The 25,656-nt window shown below is 41.3% G+C and overlaps 2 protein-coding genes across 3 annotated transcripts; one reads left to right on the top strand and one right to left on the bottom strand.

Annotated features, from left to right (window-relative positions):
* The first annotated feature begins 253 nt into the window (after nt 1–253).
* arhgef6 (Rac/Cdc42 guanine nucleotide exchange factor (GEF) 6) lies at nt 254–22,692 on the top strand. Of its 2 annotated transcripts, XM_044039773.1 has the most exons (22): nt 254–533; nt 1,586–1,669; nt 3,420–3,504; nt 6,270–6,391; nt 6,566–6,773; nt 7,003–7,055; nt 7,811–7,914; nt 8,043–8,138; nt 9,139–9,261; nt 11,088–11,226; nt 11,355–11,414; nt 12,315–12,461; nt 13,484–13,570; nt 14,537–14,618; nt 15,031–15,143; nt 15,348–15,518; nt 16,767–16,787; nt 18,586–18,682; nt 19,456–19,542; nt 19,625–19,724; nt 19,967–20,021; nt 20,349–22,692. In XM_044039773.1, the coding sequence occupies exons 1-22, from the start codon at nt 369–371 to the stop codon at nt 20,469–20,471; spliced, it is 2,322 nt and encodes a 773-aa protein (XP_043895708.1). In that variant the 5' UTR covers nt 254–368; the 3' UTR covers nt 20,472–22,692. The 2 variants fall into 2 exon arrangements, with proteins under 2 accessions (XP_043895708.1, XP_043895709.1); XM_044039774.1 differs by lacking the exon at nt 16,767–16,787.
* cd40lg (CD40 ligand) lies at nt 22,297–25,656 on the bottom strand. Its single transcript, XM_044039778.1, has 4 exons — nt 25,348–25,656; nt 24,901–24,928; nt 24,697–24,786; nt 22,297–24,615 (listed from the first exon to the last, which is right to left on the bottom strand). Exons 1-4 carry the CDS (start codon nt 25,543–25,545, stop codon nt 24,236–24,238), a joined length of 696 nt encoding a protein of 231 aa, XP_043895713.1. The 5' UTR covers nt 25,546–25,656; the 3' UTR covers nt 22,297–24,235.

Raw genomic sequence — 25,656 nt, 5'->3', positions numbered from 1 at the left:
TATTCTAGTTATTTGCAAGTGGTTTTACAGTAACGTTAGCCTTATTCTGAGTTATTTCCCTAGTAGATAAATATCTGATCTCTTGTTGCACGTCAGAAATTGAGTCCCTGATGGTATTTAATGTCCTCTGTCAGCATGTTGCATTAGAGGAAAAGACTCCTGTCCATTGTTGAGGTGCCTATTTGCCAGTAGGGGTGATCATCATCAGTTTGAAAGAGTAGAAACACCGTCGTCCTTCCCCCACCGCCTCGTATTTTTTTTTTTAACTTGTGGTAGAAGTGCGGATGTGAGTCGCATACTGATACGGAACAGGCCGCCAGTTTTCTTGCAACAGCAATGCGTGCTTAGGCAATGATCGTTGGGGAGCGATGAATCCAGAGGAGCAAACCGTAACGTGGTTAATATCACTGGGAGTGCTCAGCTCGCCGAAAAAGAATATAGCGGACCCGGAGGACTTTCTGAAAACATCGCTGAAGGATGGGGTCGTCCTGTGCAAGCTCGCCGAGCGGCTCATACCTGGCTTCACACCCAAGGTGAGAGGTTGATATGAGCAAACACAAGTTAACGAATATCTAATGACCGACGGCTTTCACTAAAAAGGAAGGGAGTGGTTTCAGATGTAACTGATACCGAGAACTTCTCCCCGCAGCAGTTGGGCCTTCATACATTGTTGTAGTTATCAAGATTGGTCTCGTTGTGTTTTCATGTTTTCGTTGTGCTCTTAAAACACCGTACAGCGTTTATCTACATCTGCTTTCTGTGGGGTTTACAATAAAGGGAATTATTAGATACGGTTTCCAGTGAAGCACAGAGAATGTTCCGCATTCTTGACACAAGTGAGCAGGAGTGAACACCCACCAAAACAGAAGAAATTCTTAAGCGAGAAAGTGCGTGAAACATACACACCTCAGGAGACACAGAGCACGAGTTTATTTAAACGCACTCGGAGACACTTTCTATTATGTTAAGTGTTTGACATTCTTAACATTGATAACGCTTCGTTACTGAGATGATAAAAGTTGATAATTATGAATAACAGTTGTACAGCTAATTCGTCACTTCCTCCTGAAAGTCTCTTTCAGACGTAAAGCGGCGTCAATGTAACCGGAAACACAGAATTAAACAGGAAGTAGTAACTCTTACCTTTATATGTTCTAAAGTCATGTCTTGCTCGTTGTTCTATCTCGTCGAGTATCCTTTTTCGCACAAATGAACATATTTTTTATTCAGTTACAATGAGCCAAAATCTAAGCTTCTCTACGCACCTTTTCAAATGTTAATTAATATTTTATTTTGGAAGTCAGAAAAGAGGGCGGATGCTGTGTTCAAATCGCGTGCACTTTACATTTCTGCTCTGTAAATGGTTGTGTGTGGAGACGCAGGAATATTTAATCCACAGTTCCACACTCTGTTTACTGTAGGTTACTTTGTATCGCTACAGCACGTTTTTATGACACAACAAATTAATGTCAGGTCGGCAGGGAGCGTCAGACAAGAACGCGTGTCCAGTGTTTATAACCTACACTAAACCGAGGTGTTTGTTTATATATTTGTGTCGTGTGTGTGTGTGTGTGTGTCCGTGCAGTACTGCCAGGATCCGAGGACCGAAGCCGACTGCGTTTCCAATATCAAGGAGTTTTTGAGAGGATGCTCGTCTTTGAAAGTGGAGGTAAGTTACTTCAAGTGTGGTGTTTTGTCTCGGAATGAGCTTTTATCGGTCAGTAAATCCTCACTTAACCCTCTACGCCCACTGCGGTTCAAAGAGGACACCGTCAACACACTCTTGCTTGTATTGTGGTCTGCAGCTGGCATATGTTTTCCTCACACGTCCATGTGGCGTTAGCCACACAGGCAGGCATGCTGTCAGTCACAGTCCAGACCTGAGGGAAGCTGTTGGACGAGTTGTGATTGTGATGCACAACCTGTCATTCAACAGTGTTAACTTCCTCTTAACTTATCTTTCATGTCGTAGTGGCTTGTTTTTTGCTGCATGTCTTAAAAAGTACAGAAAGTATTCAGAGCTCAAACCTCAGTTAAGGCTGCTCAGTTTCCCACAGGGTCAAAAACACCCCTGAATTCTGATCTGTATTCGAATCACCACCAAAATCTTAATATTTCTTCCTGGGGCCATACACCATCCATCCAAATAAACATAGCCCCTGTGGCGGAGGCAGGCCAGGGTTGCTAAAAAAAATACCTTTACATTTATAGGGGTCAAATCATTTGCAGATGTCAGCCTGTTTGTGACTGCCACACTGGACAGTCGTTTTCTTTTTGAGCTTTATAAATAATCCTCTCTGGTCTTGAATCACTTCAGTTGGTTTTCTTTAAACAGCCAATTGAGTCAGCAGGTCTGGCTCACTGCAAAGTCGAGTGGTTCAGTCGTTCCACGCAGCTGGCTTGTTATGTCTGGGAGGTCCCTTTTGCCTTTTATCCATCAGCCCTGCCGTAGCCCGTAATTAGAACGTTTGAGGTTTTTGAAGAGCCACTGTCAAAAGTATCAGTCAGCAAGCCCTGCCCATCCTATGGTCAGTGATGTGATCATGGTAAAGGGACTTTTTTTTTGCTATTTTGAATTGTGCCCACTTGTCCTGTGACTACACAAAGAGAGCAGTCATACTACTTTCACTTCTGCCCTGAAATGCTTAAAGAGGAAGCATCAATTTACTGCTCAAGGCCTCAGGGTTTTTGTTGTTTAATGAGCTGCATGGTATGATTTCTTTGCGCTGATTTAATCCAGTCAAATAGAGTAACATGAATTCTTAACATGACTCATGTGAAACTACAGACCCCAGCCTCGGTCAAGGTCCTGTTTATTCTTTCCTTTTGTTTTATCAGTGCAAATGGATGCTTTTTCCCATCTTTTAAATACCAGTGGTGAAAATTCATTAAATAAAACATCATCCACCTAGTATTTATTAAATTTTTTGTCAATGTCAAAAAGCATGCTGTGTAAAAACTTGTGCTGATCCCATAACATAACGATGTAATGGTTACATTTGCTTTAACTCTGGATGAGGTTCTATACAACTCATGACCATGGCTGTACTACTCAAACGCTATATTTAAGATGTTTTATTTAAAATGTGTAACCTTATCTGCTGGAGGAAATAAGATAGCAGTCTGAGACTGAGCGCGCAAGCCGTGAGAAATTGGGAGTGTAGGCATGTGTAGATCACAAATGAGCCTGGCACTATCTGTTTTTATTAAAAGTGCACAGCATGTCAGTTTTCCTGTTTGCTTTTCACTGTGCTTCTATTGTTTGTTGCAGCCTTGAGTAAGTCTTCTGTCTCTATCTCTTTTTATTTGGATTGTATTTTCTTCCACATGACCTGATGCACTCCAGTTAATAGATTGTTTGGGGCTGCTTATTTGTCTAGGTTGTAATGCATTCTCTTGTGCCTTTTCTATGTCTTCAGGGATTTGAACCGGAGTGGTTATACACTGGGGACAATTTTGGCAAAGTACTCACCACTTTGCTGGCTTTCAACTTCGCCACACAAGGTACGAATTGCGGTCTCTCTCTGTTTCCTCCATTCCCCTGTATCGGGGACTGTTTGCTATCATTGTTTTGGTTTGAAATTGAGAATTAGTTTCCCGATGCACCAAAGGGAAAAAATAGGCATCGACTGTCGAAAGTAATTCAAGTCATTTATAAATAAATAACTAAATGCTTCTTTTAAGTGTTCTTACTTCTCCACTTTGTATAAGTAGTGGACAGCTGATGTCATTTGCATCACATATGTACTATGATGGTGTTTTGGGTGGGCAAATTGTCCAAGCAGCCATTCTGAAACATGATTTGGTATGTTACCCATGACCAGCTGGCATGGCAGTGTGTGTTTGTGTCATGCTGGGGGCCATATTGTCTCATTTGCATCCGTATATGCTCAATGAATTTTGTTGTTGTATACGTTTTGTGCGTCCATATGAGGAGTGTTTTATGTTCAACATTGACACAGCTACAGCTTGAATTGATTGACAGTGTCACAGCACCACAGCAGTTGAGGTCTAATTGCTTTGCTCTTGTTTGGGCTGAACTGAAGAGGTAGATTCCTTCAAGTATCCAGCTCACGGTTGCCCTGAGATCCAGTGATATTGATTGTTTAGCAGGTTATCAAACCAATCTGCCACCTCTGCATATGTTTTAATATACAGTATTGTTCAAGCCTGTTTTCAGATCATTGTATTTGTGACATACCTGGATTAGCTTGTGCCTGACAGCGAGGTGGTTATTTCAATGGTTGAAAAATTCTTATTAATATTTGATGATTCATCTATGAATGTCAGGACGCCGTGTCAACAGAATGCTGCGGCTGTTTGCCAGTAGAGTCAGAGGTGGTGTTTTTCCAATAATGAATATACTATGAAACCCACATACATGTTCGCACAAGAACAACATCCTCACAATTAAGCAATCATCAACAGCAAACGTCTGGTATATCTTCTCCACAGGTGACTTTAAAAAGATAATAAAGTTGTCAAATAGATACATTTTCTCCTGCTCCTCCCATTTTTTAATTTTTTTTTTGTTGGATCAAACTTTGTTGTGCACATCAATGGAGAGGGTAATGCATGCCACAGTGGCTCAGTTTAATATGCAGATCTTTGACATGCTCGCCAGTAGCAGCTGCTCTCCCGTCTTCAGAGGTGAACAAGCCCTCTGTGTTCATGCACCTTTATGAGGCTTTATGTTACATTATATTGATTCTATTTTCAGATTATTATATTAATCTGGTTGGTTAAGAGGGGAATATGAAGCATATAGGGGGTGTTAAATGTTCTGTAAAACATCTCAACATAACGGAGACATGAACATGAATGAACGATCATATTTATAATAATTGTAATGAAATTTAAATATATTCTGACTCGCATGAACATGGCTCGCTTTCAAATGGACAACAACACCGTTGTCAAGGGGAAACACTGTAATGGGAGAATAGGACTGTAATTCCCTTTCGGTCAGATGTTGAATCAGTGATTCTAATCTTGAAACCCTCGTGATTGTAGATAAGTCTGTGCTGTTGGGCTGAAGGTGAATTTAGATGATACATGTAATTCCATTAAGCTAAAAATGTCCTCAAAACATTTTTCTTAAAGTGAATAAAACATTTACTTTCTGAAGACTGGCAGAGGCATATAACCACGGGGAAAACAGTCCTTTTCCAAGCCTCGCTCCTCCCTCAGGAGTTTTTGTGTTGAGTATTTGTTGGTTTAAGGTCAATACTTTGATCGCTGTCAGCGTACAGTAATTACAAAAGTAACCACAGAGCTTTACAGGATGACTCTGTATGTGGGGAGTGGCATGAGGGATCAGTGGGTCCCACCAGTACGTGCGGACTGTCCTGCTGCTTTCAGGGTTATTATCATTGCATCAGTTAGGCCTCGCCGAGATGCACCCTGACGTCTCTGCGTATGGAAAACATCGGGGAATCTCTGGCTTTTCCATCTTTAACATTCATGGACAGATTCCAGATGATGTGCTGATACAAATCTGGAGGGGTTTCACAGAAAGTGTTGCCATAACACATTTTAATGCCCGTCAGTGGAACTACATTCAAGCGAGTGTCAGTTCTTTGGCCCCAAGATGAACTCCATATTAGATCTGAATTAGAAGGCCCGCGGTGCATGCTCATCATCATTTTTTATTCTTCTGCTGTTTGCAATGAGATTAGACAGAATCACCTGGCTTGCGTCCAGCTGGATATGGAGAGGGATTTTTTTTAAGCGAGTGTGTTTGCACTTGTTCGTTTGTGTGAGGGAGTTGCACGTCATCGCAGGGCAGCCATGTGTCACTTTTCAAGTAAGTAATGGAAATAAAATTGCAACCTCTGTGAGAGCATCTCAAGAATTGCACTCCATGCAGAACAGCTGGCAGCTCCTGAACCTAAATCACTGCACTGTTCCTCTGCTGCAGTAGCTTTATGATGACACAGTAGAGGCCTTGGCCGTCTGTAACATAACTCACCTGCCAGACTGCATTTTAGAGCTGGAGTTGTAGGAAAGTATTTAAAACAGTATGTTTTAATTAGTTGCACTTCCTGGACTGAGACATGTTTATTTTTATTAGTTCTGTATCTATATACTGGAAGTTGTGAATATATATATATATATGTGTGTGTGTGTGTGTGTGTGTGTGTGTGTGTGTGTGTGTGTGTGTGTGTGTGTGTGTGTGTATAGTAAAGTTTGTGCACCTGTGTCAGATCATGTAAACACCTAAACCAGAAATAATAGTCTCCACATTTCTTCTATGTCTGTGTCCTTAGACTGTGCAGCGGAGAGGTCATGTTCACAGTCCAGTGCCTCCTCTCCTAGTCAGTCAACGTCGTCACACACCCTCTCCTCTGCCAAATCCAAAGGCTCACTGCGTAGACAATCCAAATCACTGGTATGGTCTCTTCTATAGATTTCTACCTGTTGTGTCTTTGTGTTGTGTGCTCACTTTATGTCCTACATTCAGAGCATTGAGTAAAACTTTGATCACAAAACACAAATAGAAAATATTGCATATTTGTACATTTGCACGCGTTTCGCTGACCGTGTCTGATCATCGCTCCGACAGGAGATGTCTGAGAACGGTGGCGGCGGCGGGCAGCCGATGGTGAAGGCTCGCTTCAACTTCAAGCAGAACAACGAGGACGAGCTGTCGTTCAATAAAGGCGATATGATCCTTGTGACGCGGCAGGAGGAGGGAGGATGGTGGGAGGGCACGCTCAATGGCAAGACGGGCTGGTTTCCCAGCAACTACGTACGGGAGATCAAACCCTGTGGTGAGTCGGATCACACAAAAATATGATCATGAATTTCTGGGCTTGATGGGACTTGAGTTGGCATTACTTATGTTCTATGTCGTAAAAGACATTGTGTGCAGAAGAAACAGAAATGTTCTAAAAATCCCTTCCTGATAGTAATAACAATAATTTATTTCAATTTAAGCGGGTTTAAAAAAAACGTAGGAACTTGGCAATCCTTGATGATCGATGTTTATTTCCTTTATAGAAAAGCCCGTGTCTCCCAAAGGAACTCAGCTGACCAAGAACTACTACAGCGTGGTAAGTGAATTTTTATTTTATTTTCCTGAGGTTGCATGGTCACAGTTGAACAATGATTGTTTATTACATTTACATTTAAGCATTTAGCGGACACTGTTATCCAAAGCGACGTACAAAAGAGGAACAAGCTACATAGAAGTAGTCTTGGTAAGAAATCACTAGATGGAAACAGTGCCGAGGTGGAGCCAAGTGCAGAAGGAGAGAGTGCAGGGGAGGGGGGGCTAGGCTAAGTGCTAGGACAGAAGATGCTCTTGGAAGAGCTGGGTTTTCAAGAGCTTCTTGAAGATAGACAGGGACGCCCCTGTCTGTCGAAGACAGAGTCTGACACACGACGAGAGTCTGGATTGTCTTGTGCGGGGTTTTGGCAGCGCCAGACGTAAATCCTTTGATGAACGGAGTAGTTGAGGGGTAACGTAAGCCTTTATGAGAGCATTTAAGTAGGTGGGAGCAGCCCCATGGAGCACTCTGTAGGCTAGCATCAGTGATTTGAATTTGATGTGTGGCTAAGGGTAGCCAGTGGAGTTCACTGTATTTATTAATTGAATAATAGCTTTCTTTTTGTCAAAAAAAAAGCTTTGCAACCCTCTAATCTGTGTGAATCCTCTAATTCAATGTATACTCTGTTATCCTCTTACCTTTTTAAGTGAGCTTAAATGAAAAAACAACAAGAACCAGATCCTTTTTTTTCTTTCTTTTCTTGTTTTATTGGACTCTGACATTAACATGCTAACATTCTGACCGCGTTGCTGTTGCAGGTGGTGCAAGACATCGTGGAACATGAGCGAGAGTTTGTCAAAGAATTACAAACCCTGCTGAGTTGTTACCTACGACCGTTGCAGGCCAGCGACAGTAGTAAGAAGTAAGTAAGCAATGGCAATGGAATTTATAATTAATGACACTATCTGCAATAATTTCATCCTCAACGTCCTTTCAGTACTGAAGTTGAACCAAACTCCTTGTCGTCTAATATCTGCTGTATTTGTTCAGGCTGACTAGTGCGGACAGCGCCACCCTGTGTGGAAACCTGGAGGAGATACTCACCTTCCAGCAGGGACTATGTGCGTCTTTGGAGGATTGTACCAAGTAGGTCCTTTTTAGAAGACCATTTTAGTTTGTTTTTTTTAATGTGCACACATACATTCGTATTTATTGCTTTCACGTCCTGCCTTCCTCCCAGACACCATATTCCTATTAGTTTCTTTATATTTTTTTGCAATAACTGCTGTTTTGTTTCAGACAGGCAAATGCATCACAGTCAACATGACACCTAAATACACCTAAAGTGTATACTGTCTTTATACAACTTCTTTCATCATGTTATGTGATGCATGCATTGCATGGGTGGGGAAACAGAGACATCTAAAATTACTGGAAGGAGAAAACTGGCAAAGTGTGGGGATGGAATTTGGGCTCATACATCACAAAGTGTTCTATTTGTGCCATATTGTTGTTTTGTAGGTGCATAATCAATGTTTTGTGCGCACACATACTAAACAGCCTCTTCGTAGAAGTCTGGCAACCCTACAGTGTTCCCATAGTACAGCGCCCTAGCTCGTCTGTCTAGCGATCTGATTGGGTGATACGGAGGAGGTCAGTAAGTCAGTGATTGGTTGGAATTGTGGCGCAGACCGTACCACGTGCGAAGACGCTGTTTTGTTTGTGAACACTCGGGGGTTTCGTGCACACACGACTTGAGTTTACGCAAACAAAACAAAAAGTACACGTACAACCCAGGGATTATGCGCTCACAAAACAACAAATAGGTGTACAAAACATGGCACAAATATAATGATAAAGTGAACAATGTACAGTCTACAATGGCTTTTTCATTTGTGCCAAACTCACAACTGTCACTTAAATTATATCTCATCTGATTAAAAATTACTTCTGAAAATGTCTTAGGGTGGATAAAGCCAACAGAAATAATATCAGCCAATGCCTTTCGGTGACTTTGATATTTGGTCCACTTCTCTGACCTTGTCTCTGTGTGTCTGACCTTGTCTCTGTGTGTCTGACCTTGTCTCTGTGTGTCTGACCTTGTCTCCGTGTGTCTGACCTTGTCTCCGTGTGTCTGACCTTGCAGAGTTCCTGAGGGCCAGCAGCGAGTGGCTGGCTGCTATTTAAACCTGATGTGTCAGATCAAGACTCTGTACTTGGCTTACTGTTCCAGTCACCCCTCAGCTGTGTGCATCCTCACTGACCACAGGTCAGCCCCTGCACGCGCACACACACACACACACACACAGCCATACAGTAGATCACAGATATGAAAACATTCAGTGTTCACTTTTGACTTACTGAATGTCAATCGTGCCACGGAAAACTTCACGAAAACAGACACCACTTCCTTCAAACTATATTTTGACCCAGTGGTTCCAAACAAGAGGTTACATGATGAAGTGATGGTTCATGAAATGATTTACCAAAGTCGAAATGATACATGACAAAAACGTTCTCACAAAACTGTATTCCCTTCTCTTTGTTTCGGATTTCAACTCCCATGTAGTCAAGTCATTCACTTATATTTAATGAGTCAAAGGCAGAAAATATATGCATTTCCACTGTTTTAATGTTAATGTTACCTTTCTATTACCCTATGATTTTGAGGACGACTTAAATTGGTGACCTGTAGTTTAGCTGAGAGCCACAAGGTGTCAGACGTTCCATCTGTAAGTTACCTGGAGGATAAACTGAGACTGTGTCGAAACACAGAAGTTTAAATGGCTATGGTTTGCTTTTCAAATGAACTGCCTCGCCAGATTCTACATGAAGAGGTGAAGACAGAGATGCGGAAGAAGTCAACTGTTGACAGGATGTATACAGATGTGGTTACAGGCGAGCGTTTTTCATTCACATTAAGCTTGTTTTGCGTTCGCAGACAGTGCTGCTACAACATACCGAGCACGCAGAGCAGTGAACAGCTGATAAAAGCTGCAAATGTTCAAAAGCTAAACTGTGGACCTAATTTCTGCTGCTTTTAATGTTTCATTAAGGCAATTGGGTACATGTGTTAGTAATATGTGCTACAGTGACAAATGAATGGGGAAGTGTGCTTATAATAACCTGACCTGATGAGGTCAGGTTATCCTGACCTCATCAGTTAGTAGTTTGTTTTTATTTTATTTTTAAATGAGCACAAATATTGCATTTATTATCAAACATGGAGACAAATTCAGTTTGCCCCTGTCATGTTGTCAATACTGGGCTCCAGCAGGTTTAAGTTTAAGTCTTGAGCATGATTCTGAACTGAACACTGAGGTGACTTATCCTGAGAAAGGAAACTTAGAGTTTCCCTCGTCTGAGGCTTAACAAACTCAAGAGTTTTCGATAAACCTGTTTTCAGAGAAACTTTTTGATTACTACATGAAACGTGCAGCGCTGTCTGTACACTGCACTGGTGACTTATACATAGCTTTATAATCAATGTACTGTATTTCATAATACGGTCTCCTGCTATGTGTTATTTATAGTAAAAAAAATTTGGGTGTGACTTTTTAAATTGCTGATTTTCAGTGTCGGGATTAGAGCTGCAACAAAGGATTATTTCACAATCGATTAATCTGTCGATTATTTTCACGATTAATCGATTGATCCATAAAACCAAACCTTAAAAAATGTTGATCAGTGTTCGTCATACCTGGAAATGATGATGTTCTCACAAACCAAAATGATTTCTTTGTTATCCAGAGCAAAGAAATGAAGAAAATAACACATTTAAGAAGCTTAAACAATCGAAAATCTTGTCTTAATCATGAAAAAGGCAACAAACCGATTCATCGATGATCAAAACAGTTGTAGATTAATTTAGTAGTCGATTAATAATCGATTAATCGTTTCAGCTCTAGTCAGGCTATGTTTTAGGCTAAGCCTTTAAAGGTTTCATGGTGCTATAAAGGTCTTATAAAATATTCCTATGTCGTCAGGATGCTCTGTATTCTTTATCAGCTTTATTTTGTGTCTTGGGAGGGAAAAACCCCCCAAAACAATACAAGACATAAAGCGTAACTGTGTGTGTGTTTCTGTGTTTAACAGTGATGAACTAGACAAATTCATGGAGAGCCAGGGAGCAAGTGCTCCGGGGATCCTGACCCTGACCTCCAGTCTGAGCAAGCCCTTCATGAGGCTCGACAAGTATCCCACCCTACTGCAGGAGCTCGAGCGGCATGTGGAGGTACAGACGCGTCGGAAATATAACGAGAGAGAGCGCGAGTCTCTCGCGTGGGCTATGTCACCGTGAGGGCGCCGGCTTGATTTAACCTGCTATGTTTCATGTGGTGTCTTGATTTATCTTTACCACAGGAAGCCCACCCCGACTACACCGACATTGTGAAGGCAACTGCAGTTTTTCGGAGCCTAGTGGTAAGTCTGGAAATCCAGTGGGCTTTTCGTGTGGAAACGAACCCTAATCTGTATAATCTTGGTTGATGTTGGTCTCCATATACGTTGTGCAGAGTCAAGTCTCCGTTAAACGAAACCTGTAAGCCTTTGACATCAATTCTCCGTCATGGTGTTAACGTGTGTAATATAACAATCTCCAGTCAAACAGTCAAACCACTCAACCATTCATTTTGGTTGTAAACATTCGGGTTTTTTTTCCATTTGTTTAAAGACTACAGAGGGATTGCTCTGTAGTAGCACAGAACAGTAATGTTGTTCCTACAGTGGGTGCGACAGGAAATGCCATCTTTGAAAAGTTGGATTTGAAAAACGATCAACCGCACTTGCTTGTGTGCACATTTCCCTGGTAAAGCTCTGGGTTCTGTGTAAGAATAGGTGAGGTGACTCACACCTGTCTCTTTGACAGGGCTGCACAGGAAAGTGAGAGATAAAAAAAGAGGCACCATACTGACATTTAAAATTTGCAATGCTCAGTGTGTGTGTGTGTGTGGGCGCACCGGCAGGCAGGCAGGCCGGCCTCCCTACAGAACCATTTTTGTTTCAAGTGCCGTGGAAAGTTGCCTATGTTGCATTGTCACTTTTCCTGCCTGTGGAGGGAGAACCCCGGCATATCACCTGAAAGTAAACTACCTTATTTTGCAGGTTTCTCCTTACACTTACACGTTATGCAGACATATTATGCGTCATAAACAAAAGGATGCGTTTTCTAGTTCGAAAAGATCCTCTGCTGCTAATTAAGAAACTACCAGCAAATAAAGTTTGTGTTTTTACAGAATCCTGAAATATTTTGTCATCTACGTTGACTGATGTTTACATTAGTGTCTGTGTTTTTTTTGTTTTTTTTTTTTGTTTTTTTTTAAGACACAGTGCCAAGAACTGAGGAAGCGCAAGAACCTGGAGATCCAGATCTTGTCGGAACCTGTGCGGGGCTGGGAGGGGGACAGTATGAAGAGCCTGGGTCATGTAGCCTACATGTCCCAGGTCCACTTGAAAAATGGGTCCAGTGAGGTGAGAGGCATGTGAGATTTTACCACATCTAACGTCAGCGGGGAAAAAGGAAAAAGTGATATTTCCCTCTTTTCGCTCATCTTCAAAATTCTAACTGGACGGGGCACGAGATAAGAAGGCGACACCACGTGTCTCTGTGTGTGTGGAGTTTGTGTGCTCACCTCGTGTAAGTGTGTGTGTGTGTGTGGGTGGGTGGGTTCTCTCCGGGTTCTCCAGCGTCCTCCCCGCTCCAAAAACATGCAGATTAGATTAAATGGACACTCAATATTGACAGTAGGTGTGATTGTGAGAGTGAATGGTTGTTTGTTTCTGTGTGTTTGTCCTGGGATGGACTTGCACTCATATTGCCCACACGCTCCTGAAAAGTTGTGTTTTCACACTTTTTTTTTTTCTCTCTCTCATTGGTCATTTGAGTTTGACACCCCTGGTCTAACCCCCCAACCCCCTTTTTTTACATTTTGTGATGAGAATGCATGTGTTTACGTTAATCCACAATTTAAATGTGAATGAATGGGTTTTTGTTTCCTACAGTCTATGAATCACATGTGCTTATGTGCTTTTACTAACTCTGTATCAAAACAGGAACTTAATGTCTGTCAAACGCAGGCTGAAAAGCCTACTCCTTTTCTGTGTGTGGTTTCTATGTGGGGGGGTCGACCTTATTTGATGGTTGGAATAAAGCCCAACGTATACATTTGGATTTACCATATTTTGATCACTGCCAACCACTTTCCAACCACTGTACCACTTTTTTTTTTTTACACATCTCAAACTCTTCTTATCTGCTCATCTCAATTTTCCAGCACAGTGGGCCACAAGTGGGGTCTGGGTGCAGAATAAAGTGGAACATATTGTGTTTTCATAAACAACACAATGAACGGCTTCAGCTGCTCCTCACAGTGCAAATACAAAAACAACGGCTTCAGGAGAAAACATTTTGTTTAACCAGCTAACTAACAGTTGCATGTATGTCCTTGGCGTGGTCTCGTTGAAACCCTAATCACATTTGTTCATTCTTACAGGAAAAAGAGGAGCGTTATTTAATGCTTTTCCCCAGTGTGTTGGTAATGCTCTCCGCCAGTCCCCGGATGAGTGGCTTCATTTATCAGGTGAGCGACTGCGCATGTGCCTTTCATCGGTTTGCGCACACACACACACACACACACACAAAATGCTAATCTCTCTTTAATCTCCAAACAAATGACTTTTACTATCTCCACATTTTCTGTTACTTAAACTATTTGAGTAACAAAAATATTTCTCCGCAGTGATTAATAGTGGTCGATGGGATTTTATTCTCGGCACTCACATAATTAAAAAAAAAAAAGTAAATTAATACATTCATTATTAAAACTAATAAAAAAAAGCACTTAACCAATTTATTAGACCACTACCCAATGAAAGGTTTATGCCACAGCTGCCCTAAATTAACAGCATTGCTAACTATCAAAATCATATTTAATACACCAGTATGTAGAAACTCTTTAACCAAAGTGATATTTTTAATGCTAAAATATAATTATTATTGTTACCCAATACCCAATATTATTGTTATCCATTTGCATTGTTTGCAAATGGACTGTTTTACAAAAAAACCTAAAAAAAACTAGTAAAGCACACTAATTTTTGTCAATTATTTGTCATTATAGTTATTTACTTTTTTTTTTAGTGGGTTAGGAGGTTTTAGTGGTTGAATATCCTGTTTGATTAATTTCCAAGCAGGTTCAAATAAAACGTATAAAAACATGTTTTTGAAAGATTTCTATAATTATGTGTGTTTTCTCATTTTTATGACAGGTGGTCTAATAGATTTGTTATTTATCTATACCACTCATTTCTATAGTTTCATGCAATGAACACACAATTGTTTTCATCATCAATTATTTTCACTGTTCATTAATATTAGTCGTTTGGTCCATAAAAATCATCGATCATGTGTCTTTTTTCTACAGTCCAAAAACGTTCATATAGCTGTCATGGTGGAGCAAAGAAACTTTTTTCGTTGATCAGAGATAAAAGCGTGTCATGTTTATATCCGGTAACTTATTTCTTCTCCCTCTCCTTGTCTCATTCAGGGAAGACTGTCACTGACGGGCACAACAGTAACAAGACACGTCGACGATGCCGACAGTGCCCACTATGCCTTTGACATCACAGGTTTGTCTCTGAAGCTGTGGAGGAGAAAATATGACCCGTCTTCTTTGGCATAGCTGAGAATACGGCAGTGTCATAACATACTATAATGAGTCGAGTCCCAAGTCAAGCAGTAGCTGGTCTTCATCTGGTGTGTTAACCTGTTTAAGAAAATGTACTTACAAATAAAACACAAATCACAAATAATCAGATACATACGGACATGTGATGTGATGGCATCCACTTTACATTTAGTCCATGATTACAGTGTTGCGAAACAAACTGGGGAAACTTTATCATGTAGATCGTGGATGTGACCTTTAAGTCGCTAAATGGCACCTGCATACCATTTGCATGTGTTTACTCTGCACAATTCTTTGCCGTGTGTAACTTTCCACTTGTCTGTGTTTGTCCGTTTTGTGTTTGTATGTCGCAGGAGGCATTGAGCGCGTCACAGTGCTGTGCAGTAGTTCACAGGATTTGCAAGAGTGGCTGGAGCACCTTCAGCCCTTCACCAAAGGAGGAAGCCCAGCAGGCACCATTTCAAAGGTTAGGACAGATGCACAACCACACACACACACACACACACACGCGTGGAATAAAGTCAATCCAGTACTAACAGCAAACCTTGCTCACTGTCAAGGTGTGAACTCTAACCCTGCGGGTGACAAATATTACTGTCATCTTTCGCTGCACACACCGCAAATGCATTTGCCCCGCACTTGTCTTACTTGCTTTTATTGTCTCATGTAGACTGTAGAAGGAAAGCCGCTGAGCATGCTCGGCACCTCCACTCACCTGTCCCACCTCGGCAGCATCAGCCGCGGCCCCTTGGAGCCGCCAAAGACCAGCAAGCCCTGGTCTCTCAGCTGCCTCCGTCCTGCACCCCCCCTCAAACCCTCGGCGGCGCTGGGCTACAAAGAGGTAGGCGGATGTAGCGCTGCACAAACAAACCTACACAGTGTGCATTTCCGGTAAGCAGTCATAGAGTCACTGAGAAACCACAAGCTCCCTCTTCTTCAAATGTGCCCCCCCCCCCTGTCTACTTGATTCAGACCTCTGGTATTGCTGCTTGACACGAAGACTTCCAGCAAACCTTTGATTCATCCCATTCAACCTATACAAGCACTCCAGTATAAATGATAATGGATTTTAATGGTTTCGTCTTTGCAACAAAACCGCTATTATCCACCCATTAGTGACATTTGACACGTTTTAAAATAGAGGTGGGCGAGACTATCGTCTAAGACAATATCGTCTAAGACTTATTTTTTTTTTTTTTAAACGATAAAACATGCGCTGACACTCCGCACATTCCCTGAATCTGTGCAGCAGCAGTGAGCAGGATTCAGTGTCACATGACATGAAAAAAAAATTTCTGCCCGGATGATGTGTCAAGAACAAGCTGCAAGAACTCCCAAACGAGGGCTGCGAGAAAATAATAATAATGTCGTTACTGGTTACATGGTATTATTTGAAACCCTCGGCGGTCTACGCCATTTCGCTCTGAAGAAGTTCATTCCAGTAAACAGCAGAGGTATTGCTCAGTTCTGACTGTCACCGAGTGACCTACTGGTTTACCCGCTACTCACGCACGATGATTGCCAGTTCACCTTGAGATTCACGTAGGAGGTGAACATTTTCACACAGTCAGCACTTAAGAAACCCCAGGTTGCGATTGCCCTCCCACACTCCAGCACTGTGTTAAGTATTATGGTCTCTGAACACCCCTAACGCTATGTGAAATTCTTCCGTGTCCACCGTGAGAAGAAAACAGACTTGCCGCTGCAGAGGCTGCATGCATAGAGCCTGGGTTGAGACCCTTCGATGGGTCATGGGAGATTTTTTGGGGGGCCTGCCAAGTGAATTTATATCATTTTCCTCCAGCTTTTTACTCAAGATGTATGTGTAAATGTTTTAAAAATGAAGGCAAACATACTGTATATCTTGGCTTTACCGAAATGGCAGTTGTCGGACACGTCGTGATGGACTTTGCTTTTTAAAAAGTGGGTCTCCATACTAAAGGTTTAGGAAACACTTAAAAGATAAGGTGAGCTGTAAAGTAAAAAAAAAAGAAAAAGTTCACCATAACACTCTATCACGTCTTTCTCTCATCAAAGTTTTCATGCACATTTCCCGTTTTTCTCTCTTTCTCCATCTTGCCTTCTGTAGAGGATGTCTTATATCATGAAGGTAAGGGTAGATCTCACTCTGGCTGTTTCTGTGTGTGTGTGTGTGTGGCCTGCCGGTATGCTGTTGCTCTGTTTTCACCTCTCTTTCACTGTCATCTGTTGGTTTCCTGTTTCTGTGGCACTGCGTGTCTGCATTTTTTTTTCATTCTCACTCTGGGGCGAGAGCCTTCTTTGACTGACTACACAAAGAAAAAAAAAACTCTCTGGTGCAAAAAACATGCTTTTTTTTTTTACTACAGGTGCTATTTTTGGAAATGTATGTAGTGAAGTCGGCTGTCGTTCAACCCTCAGCATACTTACACGTGTACCACAGTCTTTAATAATCAGCAGTGTAAAATGGCGTCAAAGGTTAGATGATGTCGTTGGTTTCTTGCTTTTTTCTTGAAATCCATTTATCAGACACTGCAAAGTGCATTTTCTGTTTCTTCACAACTCAATAAGGCTATAGTGTGGTGTTAAACAATACTTCACCGATTAGCATTTAGCTATGTAGCACTAGAATAGGGGTAGTATTTTTGAAAAATTGTGCTTCCCAACCTCAGTTACCCCTGAGTCGAGAAATATCTTCTATATCTTCTTCTGCTTCTTCTTCTTGATTAGCGTAGCTGTTAGCAAAGATGGCGGACACTGTTTACATTCTGGGAATGAGGTGATGTCCCCCTACGAGTGGGTCTAAAAAGTGCATAATTAGCATTGTAAGATCTCATTCCCAGAATGTAAACAGTGTCCACCATCTTTGCTAAGAGCTACGCTAACAGGACCAAGTGTCAGTGAAGGGTACCTAACAAAGAAAACAATGATGATATTTCTTAACTCGGGGGGGAAACACAATTCTTTACTTATACTTATAAGTACTTATACTGTTATAAATAAAGAATTGTAGTATAAATTATATTATACTACCCCTATTCTAGTAACACAAAGCTAAATGCTAATCAGTGAAGTATTCCTTTAAATTCAATTAACACACTGTTATGTCACTATTTCTTACACACTGGAACTTTGGCCTGTTCAAATGTTCCTCACACACAGTTATGATTCAGTTGTTTTTCTTGTACACCTGTTTTCCTGTTTCAACATGGTCGTCTAAGCCTCTCCTTTCCAGTCGAGGAAGGCCACGTTAACAAATGACATCCTGTGAGGTGTTTGGAGAGTATGTCATCCTCGAGTCACACGCTAGCACCGCACATGCTCAGGGACATTTCAGTAGCTGTTTGTTTCCTGAGTCGATTTATTCACGTAGCAACTCATGTTTGCTGTGCTTAGAGGGAAAAAGTAACTGTGACTGTTATCAGATGGGAAAAGTCATTCATAAAAACCAAGTAGTTGTGGTTTGATATAGTATTATGTTGTTTGTGTGTATAAGGGTGGAGATATATCGTATCTCGACTTCTCAAAGGTATCCTCTCCTGTCCTGACCGATGTCAGCGGTGGGTAAATGTCTTTTTAATGTTAATTAAGTTACAAAAGAGGATTTTTTTCAAAATTAAATATTAGGTTTTCTTTGTGCGTGTAACGCAGGACTCATATTAGCACAGATGGCTCACATGGGGCGCTTTGTTCCCCAGTCATCACCACATGCTTGCCTGCCTTGTTTGTCGATGGTATTTTGTTCTTTGATGTTGTTTGTTTTATAAGGGACGTGCGTCCCTGTGAGCTTGCGTTCTGTTTGGTTTGGAGTCTTGCCCCCTTTTTACAGGTGTGTGTACCTTTGTGTGTAGCGTGTACGTGTGCATGCGTGAGCATCTCCGTGAAGAGAGGTGGACTAATATTTGATGCCGCCACTCCTTTCCTTTTAGGACTCCAGCAAGAGTCCGCGGCCCATGAAGAAGTTCCTGCCCGGCAACAGGAAGAAAGAACGGAAGCCCTCTGATGACGAAGTTCACATAAGGAAAAGTAGGGTGTTTTTTTTTGTTTTGGTGTTATTTTGGGGTGTTTCTTACACACTATGATATATACTACATTACAAGTAATTTTTTCCGCTTCTTAAATGTGAATATTTTTGACTTTCTGTCATTTTTCAGCTTCTTAAATGTTAATATTTTCCACTTTGTCATTTTTCAGCTTCTTAAATTGATATTTTTGACTTTCTCTCATTTTTCAGCTTCTTAAATGTGAATGTTTTCCACTTTGTCATTTTTCAGCTTCTTAAATGTGAATATTTTCCACTTTACATTCAACAATGTTGTCCATAAAGGCAAAGGGTGGAATTGTTATCAGTATGTATATATGTATATTTTTTCCTCATCATTGTTTCTGGCATCTGCACAAAAAATAGTGCAAAATGCAAAAGTCCTTATGATTTGCTATTTTAGCGTTGCTGTTATGACCATACAGTGCAATTATTTCTCAATTACTTTATAGGAACAAATAAAGGAAACATGTAGTCAGTTTTAAAATAATTTTAAAAAATAGCTTATTCGGGTTAAAGTAGACTTTGAACAATACCATGACACTTACTGTGTTCACAACTGAAGTTAAATCCTAATGAATGTTTTCTGTGTTTGTCCTACTCTCTATGACAGACGTAAAAACAGCAAAGCTGCGTGTGGCCCTTAGACTTGAACACGGTGCTGCACATGTGACACCTCAGCATCCTGAACGACACTCATGAAACTGTTCAGTGTGTCATTTATTACTTACATTGATCATCTGTGGTTTTGACACAGGCACGGCTGCTCTGGAGGAAGATGCTCAGATCCTGAGAGTGATCGAGGCGTACTGCACGGGAGCCAGTCTGCACCAGACCACCACAGGTGTGTGTGTGTGTGTGTTTTTACTCTCATACCTTTTGTACAATGCAAGTTAGTACATTAATTTGTGTGTGTTTGTGTGCAGCGGTGCGGAAAGAGTGTGTCCCTCAGGTGCTCCTACCAGAAGAAGAGAAGATCATTGTGGAGGAGATGAGGAGTAACGGGCAGACGGTCATTGAGGAGAAGTGAGCGCGTTGAAAATTTGACTTTCGACATTAACTCAAAGTTGTTCGGACATAAGTGGTTTTGTCAATTGATTTTCCACCTTGATTTCCTCTGTAATTAGATTCAGAAATATGTTATTGATCCTATTTGAGCCGCTGAGGCTTGTATCTCGGTTCGGAATGACCTCAGCTTGGATGTTCATGCCGCGCGGACTTTGTTGTTATAAACCTTAACCAAACCGCTGTCTGCGTGTTTCTTTCAGGAGCCTCGTTGATGCTGTGTACGCGTTAAAGGATGAAGTTCATGAACTGAAAAAGGTGCGAGTTTTGTTTTGACCATGAGACTGACCGATGATTCACAAACGCTGTGTGTAACTTTCCGCCTGTGCTGCTTTACTAATGGTTGTTCTTCGTGAAATCACTGGAAAAGTGTCCATGAGTTAATATATATAAATATATATATTATAATATATGTAATATAATATAATATAATATAATATAATATATATTTATATATACACATATATATATATATGCTATTTATTAAATGTTTACATATTGCTTATAAATGCAAACCTGGGCCTGGTCATTTGAGTTTAAGGCACACGGTTTCTTAAACATTGCCATTTTTTTTTTATTTTACAGGAGAATAGGTGGATGAAGCAGTTTCTAGAGGAGGAGCAGAAGTCTCGCAAAGAGCTTGAGAGGCTGGTCCGAAAAATGGCCAAGCAGAAGAACGACTGCGCTTGGGAGGACAGCAGCCACTGAGTGTGCCCCCACAATCATCAGTGTGCCTGTTGCTTGTATGGATCCATTTTACTGTATGTGAGCGTGCTTGCAGAGGGACAGGGAAGTTCCAGGCGTGCTTGTATATGCGTGTGTACGGCCGTGTTTGCGTCTCCATATTTCAATCTCGTGTTACAAGAGTCGGACTGCCCCCCCCTTTTCTTTCCGACGATGACACTTGGAGTTTCTTGGCTTTTTAAGTGCTGGAGCTTGATTTGATGTCTCACATTGAACTCTTGTCTTCCTTATCCGGCCTCACAAGATGAGACTACGAGTGTATGCCTTTTTGCCTGAAGCAGCTCATTGAAACACAGACTGGTGAAATGGGACGTTTCAAACATCACGGCTTGTCCGCTGCCGGCACTTGAAAACGCTTCCCAGCAAACAAAAGTCAAGTTCTCTCTCTCTCTCAGTTTATTTTTGCTTTGGTTTGGCAGCAGATTATGAAAGCCATGGAGTCCAATATGTATTCTTTTGCATGCACTTCTCTCGCCGTTACCAAGGGGAAACCATTGTCTTCTTTTGCGCATGTTTTGATGTTTTGTCGTTGTCATATTTTATTTTGTTTCGAGGACCCCCGCTCAGTGGGGAAATAGGTTTATTGTGCTTTCATGAGTGTGTGGCCTTTTATGTAACCTTCTTGACAGTTTACATCACAAGTTTCCAGACTGATCTGTCCATCAGGTCATCTCGTTTGTTGTTTCCCGATGACGGAGTCTGTGTTTCTACAGAAACGCTGCATCAGAAATCTTCACACATAGTCAGTCCTAAGCTATCAGGGATGCAGCGGCATCGTAAATCGGATGAGGGTTAACTATGTGTCATTTATCACACGAGTACTCAAATCCCCCCCCCACCCCGCGCTCGTCTCACTAAAGTATATCCAATTATAATTCTTGCCATATTATTTGAGTAGCCTAGCTTTATTTTTTTTTTGTTTTTTTTTTTGAAAGGATATCTGTTTTATTTATTGCACACCCATTTAATTGTGGTGCCTTTTGTAGATACACTTTCACTGCCTTCACACCTGCTCCGAACATTTGTTAAAACTACAGTGATGTGTGGGGGCAGGAACAAAAAAAATAGGAAACATGACTGTAATGTCGAGTCTGACTGGAGAGTTTTCTGACAGGTTTGTGCAGAGCGGAGCGAGTCGGACTGATGACATGGATTGGATTGGCGTAGAGTAGAGTGTTATTGTTTAAGTGCCTCCCAAAGGGGTCGAGTTTAAGACCAGACTGGGGTCTCGATGTGTGATTTGTATCGAAAGTGTCAGAGATGGATTACTGTAACGGCTCAAGCTTAACGGGTGTATATCAGGTAGGGGCGAGGGTAAGTGGAAAAAAAGAAAAATAAAGGAACGGGGCTCTGCTCGGCGTTTTTATAGAAGTGGCGTCTTTTGCAAGGACCCCCTGCGGTACATGTCCTCATGAGCTCGACTGTGTCCACTGTCAACACTGTTCTCTATTTGTGCTGTGGATGCGTTGGACGCTAACGAAATGCAATAAGTGACTGCTTCACTGATCGACCTCTTTAGTCTCAGCATGGTAGGCCACGGTTTTTTGTTTTTTTTGGAAAAATTGCAATAATGAATGAATTAACACAGATTATTATTATTAACCAAAAAAAGAAAAAAAAAAGGCTGTGCTGTGCGGTCGTTTGTTGTGTTACCTTTCATTTAATCAAGTCTCTTGGTCCCAATCTTTCATCATATTATTTCATCACAAATATCACTGTGGTAAGACACAACATGGCAGCGCGCGGTTACATCCGTTACAGCCAGGCTAACTTGTACACTGTGCGCGCGCTCGGGCGACCACATTCTCCGCTGCCTGTACAGACGTGTGACTGTCTCACTGCGTCTTTGCTGTCGAGATCAAAACAAAAAAAAAAAGGCTGTTTGCTCATTCTGTCTTTTTAAGGTTGCGTTCACATATCACATACTGTAGTTTTAAATCCCAGTGGCCTCATTAAGCACTTACTGGTGGGGAGGGGGCTGAACACCGGATTCAAGTGGTCTGTGTGACATCCCGTCTCAAGACCACACTGTGTGTATTGTTTTTGTTTTTTTCAAAGGTTCTATGCAATTATTGTTGTTGCGATTATTGTGATGCTTTTTTTTTTCTTTTTTTTTTTCTAGACACTCTGTACTTTGTTTGGTATGGTCATTCTTTTTATTAAAAAAAAAATATATATATATATACATATATATATATATATATATACGTATAACAAGTGCAGTTGTTAGCCTTTTGACATCTGTTTCAGCAAAGTGATGAACGGAAAACGTTTGATCCACCACGTTTATCGTCTCTTGTATTCTGCATTTGTTCAGTGTGGAAAACCCAACGTGATGGGCTTTTCCATGCAGCAAGTGCGCTTCAGGAATTTGTAGGTTGTTCAGATTTGGTTGCAGGAAGACTTCACAGGGTGGAAGGAGTGACTAGAATAGATGACATCCTGTGAGAATGTGTCGCCTCTGCATCTATACACACCTCCATAGATAATCATAGTTTCCGTGCTAGGGTTTCTAACTTGCACTTGTTAGATTTGAATGGCGAGGGGACGGGAGGGGTGGGTAGAACCTTTTTTTTTTTATACATATATATTTAAATTTTATTACTCACTGGCTTATTATTAGTCACTGTGCAGGTTGAAGTTACAAACTCAGACCTGTAGGAAAAAGTGCAGCCAGTCAAGTAGCACTAGACCCACTTATGTTAATAGTCACGCAAACCGTAGAAGATTGGATTTCCATCAATGGCTGCAAAAGCCATGACAAGATTTGAGATGTCACAGTGATTTGGAATATATTTCTCAGTGTTGTAGATTTAAAAGAGATCGATGCTTAATCTGGGTTAAGGAAAACACAATAATAATAATAATGATAAAAAAAAATGTGAAGGGAGTTCAGACATTTCCTGTTGGGTTTTATTGTTTGTTTTTATGCAATCACTGGCTGCACCTTGCATGACTATTTACAGAAGTGGGTCTATAATCATTTGTTTTGCTACCCGACTGTCGAGAATACGTTTGTGCGATCAAATCCCCTGAGAATGATCGGATAATATTGGTTAACTTCATACGGCGTACGAAAATGAATGTAAACCAGTGGCTGCCTGGAAATGAATGAATTGTATGACCAAAGTAGAAAGTGCAGTTTCTTTAAGAAACCAAAAAAAAGCAGCAACGAAGAAAGTCAGACATGTATTGCAATTGCGATTGAAACTGTCTTTTTGTGTCACTGAAAACAACTCGTAGTTTGATGCACATACACATTGGTGTTGCAGGGCGGGGCAGTTAACCCTCTCAAGTGGTAACTCATCTCGAGTGGGACTGATTCTTGTGGCAGAGCCTCTTGAGAAACGGCACATTTGCTCGTGTGGGTTCTTGTGTCCTAGAAATTTCAAACCACAGTAAAACCAAATGAGCAAAAAATTTGCCGTACACTTTGCAGTCTAAAGTTTGGGTTCCTGAGTAGCTTGTAGAGGAATAATACATAATAAATATAGAAGAGTGATTCACAATACTGGCATATAAGCACAAAATAACACACAATTATTTGTCACTTAATAAATTATAGTCCATGAATGTGGCCTCGGCTCTGAAATCCACAAAAAGAACGACGATCGATCAATCCGCAGTATTGAACGGTGTTCTCAAGCAGATTCACTGCATCTCCAAGTCCAGGCGTTTAAATGGGCTGAGGTCCACACACACACACACACATGCTCATACAGACGTCCCTACAGTTTGTACATTCCAAAGACTGTGACTCTGTCGCTGTAGTCCACCAGTGAAAGGTTTTCTATCCAGACGCTCAGCTGGTTTCCCTCCTCTAGTGTGACCACCTCTCCCTGTGTGGCAGTGCACATATGAGGAATGGACGCGCTGCCAGAGCGAGCGCCCAGGTTACAGTAGGCCTCCATCAAAATATCCCCAACCTCCCCGTTGCTCTTCCTCAGCTTGACTCTGCTGACCTGTGGCTTCACCGAGTCGCCCTTGGAGAAGGTCACTCTGGAGTAGACGTAGTAATCACCGGACTGCAGCACCGTCAGCCAACTGTCTTGGTAGTAGTTGATGTTTCTAAGAACCGAGTGCTTCATGTCCCACTGCAGATAACCACCTGGAGACAGAGGGAGACATTTATTAATAAAAATCCTATTTGTTTATTAAAGAAACTAAATGTTTGTTAGAAGTCTCTTACCTGTGGATGTTTTAGCTGTACGGCTGTCAACTGTCATTCTTGCCAAGGCTTTGTAGTAAGTTTCTTGTTTTTCTGATGACAGAGCTGCAGCTGGAGGACAGAGTGAGAGTCAACACTGGGTCAGGGACAGATTTGCTGACTGCATTTCTGTATGAAAACATATTTTCTTTAAAAAGAAAAAAGAAATAACATAAAGAATTCTACCTTTTCCTGCAGCTGGGGGATGTCTCTCCTGTAAGAATAAATCATGACGAGCGGTTAAAGGTGCAGTACGACAGGTATGGATGCAGATTTTTCTTATTCTGATTCATTATTATTGATCATATTTCTGTCTTTGCTCTGTAAATGTGACGGGACTTTGTGCCTTGTGTTCATATTACACCTCACCAGCTCTATCGAGATCATTTCCTGTGCTTCGTATATCTATAGATGAGCTCTATTTCTGGATTGAGAGCAAATATGACCAGTGGCTTCATGTATTTATATAAAAAAAAGTTTATTTTCAACACATATATATATATAGATATATATATATATATCTATATATATATACATATATGTAAGTACAGTATATATCCAAAGGTCCAATGTAAAAAAACATGTTCATTTATTCAAACTACTTCATAATGTATTAGAGACTCTTTTTCTTACCTGGTCATTGTTGTACAGAAAGATGAATCCTCCGACTGACAGCAGTAAATGTAGCACCACGACAATCACCAAGAATCGGACGAGAGGCTTGTTGTGGCCCGGCGTGGTCATTTGAGCCGGGATGAGGACTGGATGGGACCTGTTGAGGCGCGGAGGCACCGGCGGTGGAGCCATGCTGGTCTGGTAAGTGTTGATCATGGTAGAGAGTGGTGGTGGAATCTAAAACTGCCTGGCGTCCGTGACATCCCATGCACTTGTGAGCTTCTGTGCTCTCAAGCATCAGAGTTTTACTCGCTACTTCCTGGAAGC

Source organism: Solea senegalensis, linkage group LG12 (assembly GCF_019176455.1).
Source record: "Solea senegalensis isolate Sse05_10M linkage group LG12, IFAPA_SoseM_1, whole genome shotgun sequence".
Taxonomy (NCBI): domain Eukaryota; kingdom Metazoa; phylum Chordata; class Actinopteri; order Pleuronectiformes; family Soleidae; genus Solea; species Solea senegalensis.
Note: the sequence above shows the minus strand (reverse complement) of the source record. Positions and strands in the feature narration are given on the sequence as shown.

Bases quoted from the DNA above. Each gene is read 5' to 3' on its own strand.
- arhgef6 (XM_044039773.1), top strand. From the start codon at position 369: ATGAATCCAGAGGAGCAAACCGTAACGTGGTTAATATCACTGGGAGTG. The intron at 6,774-7,002 runs GTGAGTCGGATC...TTTCCTTTATAG, and splicing joins ACGGGAGATCAAACCCTGTG to AAAAGCCCGTGTCTCCCAAA. The intron at 7,915-8,042 runs GTAAGTAAGCAA...GTATTTGTTCAG, and splicing joins GCCAGCGACAGTAGTAAGAA to GCTGACTAGTGCGGACAGCG.
- cd40lg (XM_044039778.1), bottom strand. From the start codon at position 25,545: ATGATCAACACTTACCAGACCAGCATGGCTCCACCGCCGGTGCCTCCG. The intron at 24,787-24,900 runs GTAGAATTCTTT...TCTGTCCTCCAG, and splicing joins TCCCCCAGCTGCAGGAAAAG to CTGCAGCTCTGTCATCAGAA. The intron at 24,616-24,696 runs GTAAGAGACTTC...CTCTGTCTCCAG, and splicing joins TACAGCTAAAACATCCACAG to GTGGTTATCTGCAGTGGGAC.